General features: G+C 38.0%; 2 protein-coding genes across 7 annotated transcripts in view; one reads left to right on the top strand and one right to left on the bottom strand.

Moving 5' to 3' along the window:
- MTUS1 (microtubule associated scaffold protein 1) overlaps positions 1–6,980 on the top strand; it is a 175,764-nt gene extending 168,784 nt beyond the window's left edge. For all 6 annotated transcript variants that reach the window (XM_067530554.1, XM_067530553.1, XM_067530552.1 and 3 more), the window contains 3 exons: positions 1,744–1,860; positions 3,576–3,673; positions 4,544–6,980. In XM_067530554.1, the coding sequence (XP_067386655.1) occupies positions 1,744–1,860; positions 3,576–3,673; positions 4,544–4,760 (432 nt within the window). In that variant the 3' untranslated portion in view covers positions 4,761–6,980. The remainder of the gene's footprint in view (positions 1–1,743; positions 1,861–3,575; positions 3,674–4,543) is intronic.
- Positions 6,981–11,614: 4,634 nt separating this feature from the next.
- PDGFRL (platelet derived growth factor receptor like) overlaps positions 11,615–13,441 on the bottom strand; it is a 35,093-nt gene continuing 33,266 nt past the window's right edge. The window contains exon 6 of the mRNA XM_067530580.1: positions 11,615–12,522. Coding sequence (XP_067386681.1) covers positions 12,334–12,522 — 189 coding nt within the window. The 3' untranslated portion in view covers positions 11,615–12,333. The remainder of the gene's footprint in view (positions 12,523–13,441) is intronic.

Below are 13,441 nucleotides of genomic sequence, written 5' to 3'. Positions count from 1 at the left end.
TTCCTCACAGCAATATTTAGGGAAGGGATCACTATGCCTTTTGTCCTTACGTGCACGTTGTTTCATTCTTTGTTTGGCTTTTTCTGAGATCAGAGTCCAAATTCTCTTGATCAATTTTTGTCCCAGGGTTCAAATAGAAAGAACCTTAAGCATTGAGCAGACATTAAACACAACAAGGCCAGTCACTCAAAACATATGATGGCTAGCTAGGTGCTCACCTTAATTGCAATATACTGGTTGTACCCTGAAGAACTTGCATTTTACCAAAGCCCTCCATTTTTAGTCTAACAGGCTGTCACCTGGAGTTTCAACCTCTGTCTGTGACAGCTGTATCCCACAAAGGCGCATGTTGTCTTGGGAAGGGAAGGGGCTATTGTAGTCCTTTTTTCTTTGATGTGGTAATGAAGATACTACTTAATTCAGAACACCATTGTTTGTGCCAAATGCACAAAACCATCTTTCATTCCGGTTGCACAATTGAGTTACCTTAAAGAAATGACACAGAATCATAAGAAGATTAGGGTTGGAAGGGACCTCAGGAGGCCATCTAGTAGTCCAAACCCCTGCTCAAAGCAGGACCAACCCCAACTAAATCATCCTAAGCAGGGCTTTGTCAAGCTGGGCCTTAAAAACCTCTAAGGATGGAGATTCCACCACCTCCCTAGGTAACCATTCCAGTGCTTCATAGAATCATAGGCTTGTTGTTTCAACAGTGTTGGCCTCTTTCTCTTCTTGTTCCAGTTTTTACCTACATGCTGACTTGGACTTACTAGCTTTAGTTTTTCTTATTGCCTATGACTATGTAATGAAGCATAAAAACTTAGAATATTTTGCTATCTAGCTCTTGAAGGAATGGTTCATTACCATGAAAAAAGAGGCCTATCTTTACAAAATAACCCTTTACCTATCCACATCACTTACTAATGAGTAAATATTAAGCTTCCTATAGCAGATACAAATCATTCCATGCAGCAAGGCAATGTTAGTATAGCTGAATAAAATGCAACTGTATGTTATGCAGCCAAAAGTAGTGTGAAAGTTGCATATGATTTAGGGGAATTACAAAGTACTGCTTTCAGATTGGAAATAGTGAGGATTTAACCACATGTAAAATGCAAAGGTTTGAATTTAGAAATTCAGCTTTTGAGTTAATCATGTGCAAGAAAACTTGAATTCTTCAAGGAGGGGACAACAAAATATCTGAGTGACTCTACTTATGCATGTGTACATATATAATTTTTTTTAATTAACCTTCTCTTGGGCTCAGCTGTGACTAAGAGAAAATAGAAGGCTTCTCAAATGCTTACCAGCCTTAACTATTAGGCAGCTTCTGGGCACTACTGTAAAATGAATAAGTATTGCTGGCACAGTAAATATGTATCAATTTGATCCACAAGATTTTTGATTGTTTATACAAAACCAGACTTTTATATTTTTGCCCAGTCATCCTTCTTTTGAACAGGGCTGTAATTGTTAACCTTTTTATAGCTGTACTATTTTAAAGGGGGTCTTTAGCTCTTTGTACTGAGACAAACAAAATTGAGGGAGGGGAGATTAATATTCAGGAGTGGGGGGAAAAATCTATTTTTCCTTGTGACTCAAAATCATGTCCCACTCAAGATTTCATCAGTTTGTAAATTAGGTGTTTGTAATAAGTGTTTGCTATATACACTTTTTAAAAAAATGCTATTTAGATTGTTTGAAGTTCTGGGAAATAAGCAACCTTTTGTGGAAATCTTTCAGAAAAATCCTCAGATTATGTATCTGGAACAGGAACTGGAAAGTTTAAAAGCAGTGTTGGAGATCAAAAATGAGAAACTACACCAGCAAGATATAAAGCTGATGAAGATGGAAAAACTGGTAAACTGCTATGGGAACTGTTTTCCAAGTTGTTACATTTTGACAGTGAATTCATGCTGAAACACTAAGCTAACTGTACGCATTAAAAGCAAACAGAAAATTGCAAAGGGGCCCATCATACACACTGTTACAGGTATAATTTTACCTGTGCTAGGCTGCAATTTGGGCAGAGATGTTTCCTGGATGATACAGTAGGAGAAACAAAGAGTGGAACAGACACAAATCAAATTTCAGCCAATTTTCTGAACCGCATTTTTTCTTTCTATGCAATTGAACTTGTAAATCTTGTAAATGATAACTTTCCAGAGATGCTCTGTAAAATGCTAGCTATATGGCATTCTCTTTTGACTCAAGTAGGAGAGGTAAAAGGGGAATCCCCAGGTGGCATAATTAACTTTTTAATCTTTACAGATTTCTATTCTAATTTGTTGTGGGTGGTTAAAAATAATCTGTACTGTTTACTGTCTACAACATACAGTCCCCCTCAATATCAATAACAAATATCAGGTATTTTGGTAGCATTTGCCCAAGAGGACCAAGTCTGATACATATGAGATTCTGATTGCAAGGCAGAGCCCTGTGGGGAAGTTTACATGGCCCAGGCTTGCACTGTTACTATGCCCATCAGGCAAAAAGGTTAATGCTCACATAACTGAGTTTATTGAAGCAAGAAAGGAATCCATCCATGCAACATGATACAGACAAATAAAATAATTTGAATGTTATGCCAGTGAGTAAAGAAGTGTCTCCTTTCCACTTAAAGCCTGTCTTATCTGATGTTTTGGATACTACAGCCTCTTTAAATTACCACTCTTTGGAACCTCCTCCTATTGTTGTATTTCAGTGGAAGCTCTTTGGGGAAGGAATTCCTATGTTTGTATAGCATGTAGCATGATGGGAAGGCCTTGAACCTGATTGGGGCATTTTGAACACTATTAGAATACCTCAGCAATCATCGTCATGGAAATCTTGCCACTTAATGCAGAGGAGAGAAGCTTAAATAATAGGGAACAGGGTCCCAGTCAGCTGTTACCTTTAGTTTGGGAGCTAACTATTGCCAGATACCAGTGATGAATTACAAGTCCTTATGAAATCCTAGATGCTTCAGAGTAATCATGGGCTTCTAAATGCTTGGTGTTCACAAGGTTTTTACTGACTAAAGATTTTCACTTTTGGCAATCCACTCTGAATGTTAGCCCATTTGAGAGTTGTTTTCATTTAAAAAGGAGGGTTTTTTCCAGTGATGCTAATCTGGAAATGCAGTTGTGTGGCTTATTTAGATGTAGATCAATTTTTTTTTAGTTGTCACCTTTCATCGTTATTCCTAAACTATGTATTGCATGGTGATCTAGTGTCTCAGCCATCTGTAAAGCTATATATGAAGAGAATGGCTGCTATCAACCCAGAAATTAAAGCAGCAGATACCTGATTCCACTTTTATTAGTGGGCAGTTAATCAAGCAGAAGAGGCAAAATACTTGCTTTACATAACCAAAAAGTAGACTTCCCTACTAACGAAGAGCAATAAATCACTTTCATGTCACTTTTACATTTCCTTAAGATCATTCTATGTATCCTTAAAATAATATAACTTGTACTTAGTGTAACAAACTCTGAATTTCAGATTAATAATGCATATAATGGGTACCTGCCAATGCAATTATTCTGTGTTTTTAACACCCCCCCCCCCCCCAACAATTTCTTCATTTGTTGAAGGTGGAAAACAATACAGCTTTAATAGATAAAATGAAGAAGTTTGAGCAGGAAAATGAAGAACTAAAGGCTCGGATGGACAAACACATGGAACTTTCAAGGTGAAAAATAATCTGAATTCTTGCAGGCATTCTTATTAACTTGTGGTGATAAAAATTGATATGAATAACAAGAATCTTGTAGATTTTTAAAAAACCCTTACCCCTGAAAGATATTATGCCTTGACTATTGAAGCATGATGCTCATTTTTCCATGCTGCTGATATATGTGCACATCTGAATTCATGCCTGAGTGGGAATGGGTATTGTGTGGGGGCAGAGGCTCTTTGAAACAACTGGTGACAATGTATAAAATCACGAGTGTTCTTAACATCAAATGAGACTAGCTCTGTTCCCCTGGAAATTACAGCCCATGTTACTGTCTAGAATGCTCAATAATGTAGTTACCAGGAAAGTAAAGCTGCCTTAGGAGCATCATCTCTTACAATTCATTGCTAGAGCCTCTTTTTCCTCAAAGTGAAGTACTGCTGATTTAGAAGATCTGCTTGTTTTTATATATTAAAAAAAGTTAAACTATTTTTAACAATTTCTTTAACACACACTGCTCCTTTGATTAAACAAACAGTATAGACTACATCAATATATAAATGGGGCATGACTTTGCATTACCACTGCATTACTATTTCCAGCTTCAGTACCCCATTCCTTCATAGTCCAGCTAGCAGCTTATGGTTAAACCACCACTTAATTCAAAAGGTACAGCTCTACCTCACAATGCACCAAAGGCAAGCCTATAGAACCCAGCTATTATTTTTTGGTAACATTCTCCATGAGAACAAATGCACTAAATCCTGATATGGAATGAATTTATCTGGATGGGGATTTATGCTAATTTAAAAAACTACCTTTTTAAAATATATAGGATGCTTTTCAAACTGAATCATGTCCACTTACATAAAACTATTTTTTCAGGCAACTTTCCACAGAGCAGGCAGTTCTACAGGAGTCTCTAGAGAAAGAATCAAAAGTAAACAAACGTCTATCAATGGAAAATGAAGAACTTTTGTGGAAGCTACATAATGGGGACCTATGCAGCCCTAAGAAACTGTCACCAAGTTCTCCACCAACGCCTTCTAAGTCACCAAGGAATTCTGGCGGCTCCTCCGCTCCTGCAGTAGCACCAAGATGACATCTTTTGCCATGAGGAGACTACATAAAAAAGCATTTAGCTTGTAATCTGCAGAACTAATTTGAACTCCAATCATGGGAGCAAGAGCTATATTAGCTGAGTGTGATGACTGAAATACAACTGGAATTAGTGGTGTGGAAGATTATTCTAATAATGGGAGTAAGACTTTAATATTGCTCCTCCAAAAAAAAGACGACTTCCGTAAAGACTATGGACATTGTTGCACAAAGCACTTATAGAGCAAGGAAAATCTTGTTCATTGCCTTTTTCACCTAACTATAAGAAAAAAGCTCAGGGGCTTATAGATAAAGACCATAACCTTTATAATATGTTCCTTATCACAGACACCTTTTTTGAGACTGTAGACGTGTGGTGTGAATGAAGTGGATGTAACACAGTGTGTATGTGTCTGATGCTGCCTTCTTTGCCGTATATGTAATAAAGGACAAAAGCTAAAGAATATATATTGACATGTACTTCACTAATAATCTTGTCAATATGCATGTTTTATCAAAGATTAGCCGTAGCTGGGGGTGAGGAGAAACTGCCACTTGTATTATAGGCTAGTGTCCTCCTCATCTTTCTGCTTCTGTTCAGTAAGAGGATGGCAGGAAATATTTTAGCTGTTGACTTCTCAGTGTCACTGCCCACCTTTATAATGCAATTGAGTGATTTTCTCTCTCTCCCCCCCCCCCCCCCCAAAAAAATTTGTCTGATCATCAGAGTTGAAACTGCAGCCATACTGTCCATGTTGCATTTTTAGCTTTCCCATTCATATGCAGCACTCGTAGCCATAGCACAGTCTAAGATGCTAGCACTGCATTTTTTTTCAGGATAGAGGAAGTTTAGAACACTTTTTTTTTTGCTAAAAATAAAGGTGGGGAAGCAAGGTGGTAATTCTGGAACATTGAAATGGACAATCTCTGCAAATCCCTTAATGTTTTGACCTCTAACTAAAGGAGAATTAAAATTACTAGATTTGGTGCATACTTAAACCACCATACTCCTGACATGTAACCTGACCCAATCCCCTGTCTACTGAAAACAAACTCCCAGACAAGCAACCATTACTTTCTAACTGAAGCACGTGAACTGCTGAGACTACCTGTAGAGAAAATGAGGGTCCTGATCTAATCAAAGATACAGGATTTGAAAGGGAAAAATAAGTAGGATGACATTCTTTGAAAGGAGAATGAGAAAAGTAGCAAGGTTCTTAGCAAAAGAGTCTTAAAAGTAACCAACACTGCTTCTCTGATTTGACAAAGTTTTGCTTTTTAAGTGTTGTGCACTTGTTTTAACTTTCAGCAGTATTGCCAAGATAACTGTATGGAGGGGTGGGGAGAAGTGCATATGGTTCCACAGCTCATCTCCCCAATGAACTGCAGAATATAAGAAGTGTTTCCAAATTTCACTTGGCGGGCGTTTCCTCTTGAGTGGAAACAAATGTGTGTTGCTGAAGATGGATGTTGAAGGGGTTGACCTTACATGTAAGGTTTTACATTACATTTTGAATTAAGGTCACAGTGCATGTCTAGTCTTGTTACTGTGTTGGTCTGCACTTGCTTTTAAGATCCCGTACACCCTGTCTTGTAAGTACAGGTTCAACATCTAGTTGTTGTCTATGCTTCTTATGGGGAGGGTGTTTTTAAACCAGATGTATTCTACTGTTATTTAGTCAACAGTGTTAGCAATATGGTAAACCTTATGCTTCATTCTAGGTCTCCTTGTATTTTCCAGCAGACTGGAAAAAGAAGTCCAGTGGAGGAGAGGGACAAAGAAGGAGGAGGGGAAACTAAACTTGAAAAGCACTTCAAACCAAACATTTCATCAAGATATAAAAACACTGGCATTTCAGAAAGTGCCTGGGTGTACAAACAATTGTAACAGTGCTCATTCTGTAACTATGGAATTGTAATATATTCAAGCTTGTGATTAAATTTAATCTACACAATGTACAAGTGAAGTATAACTCCTCTATGGAACATTTTACTTACTTTGCCTCTATCCCATGTAAGGCACCATACATGCCATGGTAGTTCGAGTGGTGTCAGCACTTAAGTGCTGTTTTCCAGGGATTTATAACTTAATTGTAAAAATCTGCTGTGGGCTGAAACTTGGCGTAGAAAGTATTTTAGTGCATTCTTTTCTTTGATAAGCTTAAGGAATTTGGATCATGTGTATTAGAGTTAAGTGTTCAAAAATAAATGTTTTTTTACTGGTTTAAGACTTAAGGTTTTTTTACACTTCAGAAGAAAAAACTAAAGTTTAAGTGCTAAGTAGTCTAACAGTTGAAATATTGAAGCCTTGCAATGGCGTATTCCTTCATGTGTGAGAGCTTTCATCAATGTTCAGATAACTTATTAAATTTTGATCCCATGCCTGCACTACTCTTATGGACAGAACTCTGGATAGTAGATGAGTTTTGCTTGTGTATGCTGCAGATAATTATTGGATCCACCAAAATCCTGATTACTGAGTTTCAAGTTGAACATACAGCCAGTAAGATACACACACACACACACACACAACTAGCCAGGTTACATAATTATCCATAAAGAACTTAACGCATCTCAAACACTCTTGGCTAAGAACCATCTGCAAGTAGTTATGTTCTAAGGGAAACTGATCTCTTACATGCTGTGTATGGGCAAATGTTGACTTTCAATGGTAACCACTGTGTGTTAAGGAGCCTTTTAGCCTTACCAAAACACTTTTATTCAGAGGGGTATTTAAACTCTAGCAATCTGAGAAATCAGGAGAGGAAACAAACTCCTTGGATAACAAGTTAATAGCCTCCAAAGATAGGCATACTATTAACTTGTCATTCTAACAAATGGCTTCATAAGGCACTGTGGTTAATATGAGGGAATTCTTGACATGGAGAGGGAAGAGGAATTTAATTACAGTTTAGACAGTTCAAGGTCATCTAACTACAGGTGGTGGGTTGATGTGATTAGATTCTAGATAGCTTACTTGTTAAATTAAATGAAGTAGTTTCTTATGGAGGGGAAAAAACTACCCTTCATGACTATACAGACACAGTTAATGGCCCACTACCTTTGCTTTAACTTCTGCCAAAAGAAATGGATTTATCTGCACTTTTACCATTAAACCCCAAGAAACAATGTAGGAGAGAAAAATTTAATTTTTCATAATAGAGCCTGAAATTGTTTTTAAGACTTGGTAAATTTGTGGGTGTGAATTTTAGAAATCAAACAGCACATCTTAGAAAGAAATAACCTTTCTGTTTAGAGTCAGTCCTATGTGGCAGAAAAGAACACTTCCTGTATCTGTGTGACCTATGCCTGTTCAGTGTGATACTCTGTCCCCTCTACCTTCTATCCCCAGATGGACCAGTTAGAACTTGATGAGCCTGCTGTAGCTGTGGCCAAGAAAGATCTTTTAGTGGAGGCAATGGAGGCACATGTGTTAAGATCCATGGGTTGCAGGTCCTATTCCCACTGCAGATGACCCACTTTTCATTTAGCTACTTCATCTACTGTAGGAACACAGGAGGAAAAATGTACACGGTGGTTGGTAGGTCCACACTTCAATCTGGCCTGATGTATGGAACCTGACTGTTTCTGGAGCAGCTGTCACCGAAGAGCACTTTTCTATTGCTAGTCACAATTTGTCAAAACAACTGAATAAAAATAAAAAGTGCAAAAGCTAGCAAAAATTCCATTTTAAAAATCAGATAATTGAACCTATTGATACTGACTATGAATAAAGCCAGAGCAATCAAAACATTAGAATACTTTAACAGCCTTCCTCTTAATCTAAACCTAAGGGTAGACTCCCTCAGGTGACCACAGTCCCACTTTAATACTCACCCAGATGCTCCACATTTAAGAGAATTCCATATGGAAAAATAAGACATGCTTTATATTTTGCAGACAGAGCCACTCTTCACAACCCCATTAACAAATCAGAGGAAAAAAACACATGATGTAATACAAATGCTGAAGTACTTAACCAGGGATGGTATGTTTATGCTATGGTTGTAGTGATGCCACAAAAATTAACTTAATTCTTCCCCAGCATGCAGGTAACCTATATGCTGGATAAGGCAAGTACCCTATGTAAAAAAAGTTGATCAGGTAACTAAAAACTATCATAATACAGCCACACAAAGAAAATGCCAGAATTTAGGTGCTAATGTTCTATGTTAAATTGTAACACCCCCTCCAAAAATACATCGGGGGGGTTATCACTATGGGACAGACTATCACTTCATCTGACAACAGGAGAAGGTGCGATACTAGCACCATGTGCTAGATCCAGTGGGTGAGGGGTTCTCCACCCCTTTTACCCCCTTTAAGCAGGTAGGTCTGCTGCCCACTTATAGTGCCCTCAGAATGGGGGATGGACAGCTGAGACCATGTGTTGGGTCAGCTGCTGCTACAGGTGGGCTGGCACCTCCCTGGTATTCCCAAAACATGTATTTCTATGGCAATGGTGTTGGCCCAGCTCCTTCACATACTCATGCAACTATTTGTGGCAAGTACAGTAGTGTCCATTTCTCAGGAAAAAGTTGGCAACAGCAGGGATATTGTACCTCAGCTAAACTTGAATGGAATTTCATGAAAATAAGCATTTTTCAAGCATAAGGGCTTTCCTCTTGCTGAATTTCAACTGTAAATATTGCATACTCTCAATCTTTTACAATAGAAAGTATTAGCAACTTCTGTGCTTGTTTTCTGCCTACTACCCCCCATAATGAAAATTCTAAACACAGGAAATTACAGTAGTATTCAGCTACTTCAAATATTTCTTAATCTTCATTCCAATAGGTGACATCAACCCTAAAACATTTCTCTGCTAAAAGTCAACTGTTTGTCATTGGTAGATATGAAAAAAAAACCAAACTAAGAAAATGAATCATTTCCTTACATTGCTTACTGAAAAGTATAATTGAAGACTTGTGTTCATAAACTAGAGAGTTGGCTAAGAAACCAGACATTTCATCTTTAATAAGTATCACATAACTCAGGCAGAGAGACACTGTCAGTGGGAACCTGGGAAGCACAAGAGCTGTTAGAGAAGACATACCTTGTATCTTTGCAGACTGAAGCTATTCCATTTTTCCTCCAAGCTAATGGGCCCATCAGCCATCTTCCAGGTCTCATGGTTACCTGTTGGAGCTGCCCCTTTAGAGCCTCTCACCCATGCTGGACACAGGCAGCAAGTCGCAATTAAATTACAAACACATGTACAGCTGGTAAAGCCTGTTCTAGCTCCTTAACCTAAATAATAAGCCTCAAGAATACTGCCAAGAGATGGGATGAGAAGGGGAGGCAGAAACCTACTAAGTCTCTTGTCAATCTTGCTAAGTGAAAAATTATTTCCTGATGCCAAAATATGGCTCAGACCCACAGCAGTTATGAAACACTGTTTAACCTATACATCCATTGTAGCAATGAACACATGGGGCAGCAGTCACCATAGCATAGCTGCTGCCTGCCCTGAGCGCTTCACATACAGGAAAGGCAGGTGCACAAAAGGCAGTCAATTCTCCCTCCATCCAACAAATCTAGCCTACAGCACCGAGAAACAGAGGATTCTGTCACCGTCCTCAGTTGGGCCTGAACTCCAACTGCATTTCTAAGAGGGGTATGCAGAAGGCCTCATACAGGGAGTTGTCTTTCCCTGCCCATCTCATTAAACATCTCCCTTCCCTTAGAAAAGGGGATGAGGTAGGGATGCATTTAATTAAGACTACTACATCACCAGCTGATCTGAATGAGGCTTATAATCTATCATTTCTGATTAAATGATGCATTTTATTGTTTTATATTTTCTTTATCATGTTCTCCCTTGGGCAGGTATCCTTATTCACGATCTTCTCTGAGATGGAAAATGAATGAGATTTATGGTCCTATTTTTGTTTTTAAATGGTATTTTGTACTAATAATGATGTCTTATTTACAGGTGTAACTAGCCTCCCAAGATTGCAGTGGCTGTAAATGTTACTAGAGAGACAAGGTAGGTGAGGCAATATCTTTTATAGGACCAACTTCTGTTGGTGAGAGAGAGAGAGACTTTTAAGCTTACACAGAGTTTCTTCAGGCAGTTGAGGGTTCTCTTTCTGCTGGTCACTGATTGAAAAAAGCAAAGCACTACTGCTTAACTGAAATGTTCTATCTTCCCCATTGACAATCTATTGTTAATGATCATATAGTAAGACTTTTATTCTTTAAGGAGTGGGCTCTTCCACTGTACAAATAATTAGATTCTTGCTATTGTAAATGCTGTTTGTTTAATGCAATTCTTGGTTATCCTGATCGGTCGTTATTAATTATGTTGCTGGGTTGGTTTTGTGTTGATGGTTTTTAGCTCTATATATCAGTCTGTGTGGGCTCTGAGGAAGGCACCAGCTATTGAAATGTCACTCTTGAACAAGGTCATAACCAACTGATGTTAATTTCTGAATTTGATAACTTTACTTTGGTTATTTTCCTTTTTCCATTATATTATACATCCTGCCTTTTGCCAACTCATTCCACAATGAGACATAGCTGTTTTCTTTCTACTAAATTACCCAAGTCTATAGATGGTTTACATCTGATTTAGGTGTTTCATTTTAACTTACACTAAGATTGGAGTAAATTAACAAACTTACCTTGATTGTAGTAAATGATCAACCTGGCTGATACAGCATCTTTTCTCAGTCAGTACTGTAAATCAATATGTTCTGCTTATATTCTCCTGTGAAAAATTGCTTATAAATGCCAAGTCATATCTCCACTATGTATAGTTAAATTTCCATGCTAAAGAGAGTAGGCATTTTAAAATTAACTACATTAGGGCAAAAACAAGTTATACAACGTAAAATATTCTAAAACAAAAGCACAAAAAGTTTACCTTTTAATAATAAAACTTTTAAAAAGAACCTCCCATTAAAAAAGGTTCAGTCCTTTAAAGTGAGCATGTGTTCTGTTCTAACCATCTCTCCAGTATGAGAGTAAATGGTAAAACCGCACACTTATACAACTTCGTCAATAGTCAGTAAAGAAATGTAATCAAGGTCTACCAAAACAGAGTAGAGTAATCACTGTTGACTAATTTTCTACAGCAAGTAAATCATAACCAAGTTTTAATATATTTTACATGTACAATATGTTAAAGTTTAAAATCACCACCATGGCAAAGGAGAAAATATCTATGCTGGTGGGTCTATTTATGAAGTTCTCTTATATTCTCCTCTCAGCCTTCATGAAAATAACGCACAATCAAAAATAATTTTACAAGTGGTTATATTAACCTAACAAGAGTTATTTGTATATAGACTATTCCCCAAAGATTTACCACTGTATTAGGAGCATTTGGGTGCCACATGCATAATCAGGCTACAAAGGTTTAATATATGGGTTTCAACCCAACTCTCCTGAGTATTGCTATACATTAGGATCTCTCCTCTGGACCACTCCTCTGTAATGAATGTAGAATGTGTGGACATGTGGAGAGAGACATGACCAGAAACTTCCACCTCAGAATTAATAAAAAGAAACTAAAGGGTTAATGTGTCCAATAACATACTGTCTGTCCATTCTGCGTCCAGAGGCTCCACATATCAGTTCAGTTCAACACGGGTAGCTACTGTGGTTTGTCCTCGTAGGTTCTGAGCTGTACAGATATAGTTGCCAGCATCAATGGTTTCAAAATCTTCAATGGCAATATCACTCTTAGAGATTCTTGTGGTATGCCCAATTCCTCTGTTGATCAGCCTCCAAGAATCTTGGATAATCACAGGCCTTTCATACTGTTTTAAAAACACCCACATAAGGAAAGGATAATGTTTAATTCTGCAAATGCTATTTAGTGACAGTATATTGTTAACAGTATTTCATTTCAAAGCCCAAAACAAATGCTCAGACATAGGAGTTTAGTCTGGATGTCAGATAAGTGAGGAAGGTGAGGCTGTTTAGCAATCATTACAGTAATTTTCCTACAATAAAAGTTACAGGCATGGCTGATTCACTACTGTTTTTTCATCTTAGGTTTTCCATTTAGAAATCCCTGTTTTAAATTCGCTTTGAATTTAATCTTCTCCCTTCTTGAAGCCACAGCCAAACTGCATGGCCTCCCTCTGCATTCATGCCTTCATTTTAAATGTTAACACAGCCAATTGTACCCGCCTGGGCTAGAGAAGGATGGGGAGACTTTCACTCTGAAATTCCCAGGTATGTGGGTTTGGACTATTTGGGTGATCCAGTACATTAACAACTTTGGCCCTGTCTGAACTACGAAAACAGCCATGTTTATGTCAGTCAGATGTGGTTGTGGCCCACTTGTGTTAATGCTTTTTCCTTGCCTGTGTGAACAGATACAATAACTATCTTAGAGAATCATGTGTTAGACTTGGTATCTACTGGTTCCCTAACACAGCTGTGGCTTTTTTCTATCCACCCAGGATAAAACTGTTACAGCATGGCTGGACTGCCACCATTTATGCAGTGTAGAGAGGGCCCTTGTGTTAATTTTACAGCTGAAACAGTATTCATCAAGAACTTTCTAGACAGCACAGTATTCTACCATCTAAAAGAGTCATTGTGTTGCCCTCCATCAACCTGCTTCTGAAATATTCAAGCAAGGATGCTTAGAGAGAGCTGCCTGCTCCCATGTCAGAGCTGATTTGATGGGGGATTTGATGGGGGAAATGCTATCTTGAAAAATCAAAA

This window comes from Emydura macquarii, unplaced genomic scaffold (assembly GCF_026122565.2).
Source record: "Emydura macquarii macquarii isolate MOO-44397 ecotype Brisbane River unplaced genomic scaffold, CSIRO-AGI_Emac_v2 contig_3108, whole genome shotgun sequence".
Taxonomy (NCBI): domain Eukaryota; kingdom Metazoa; phylum Chordata; order Testudines; family Chelidae; genus Emydura; species Emydura macquarii.
Note: the sequence above shows the minus strand (reverse complement) of the source record. Positions and strands in the feature narration are given on the sequence as shown.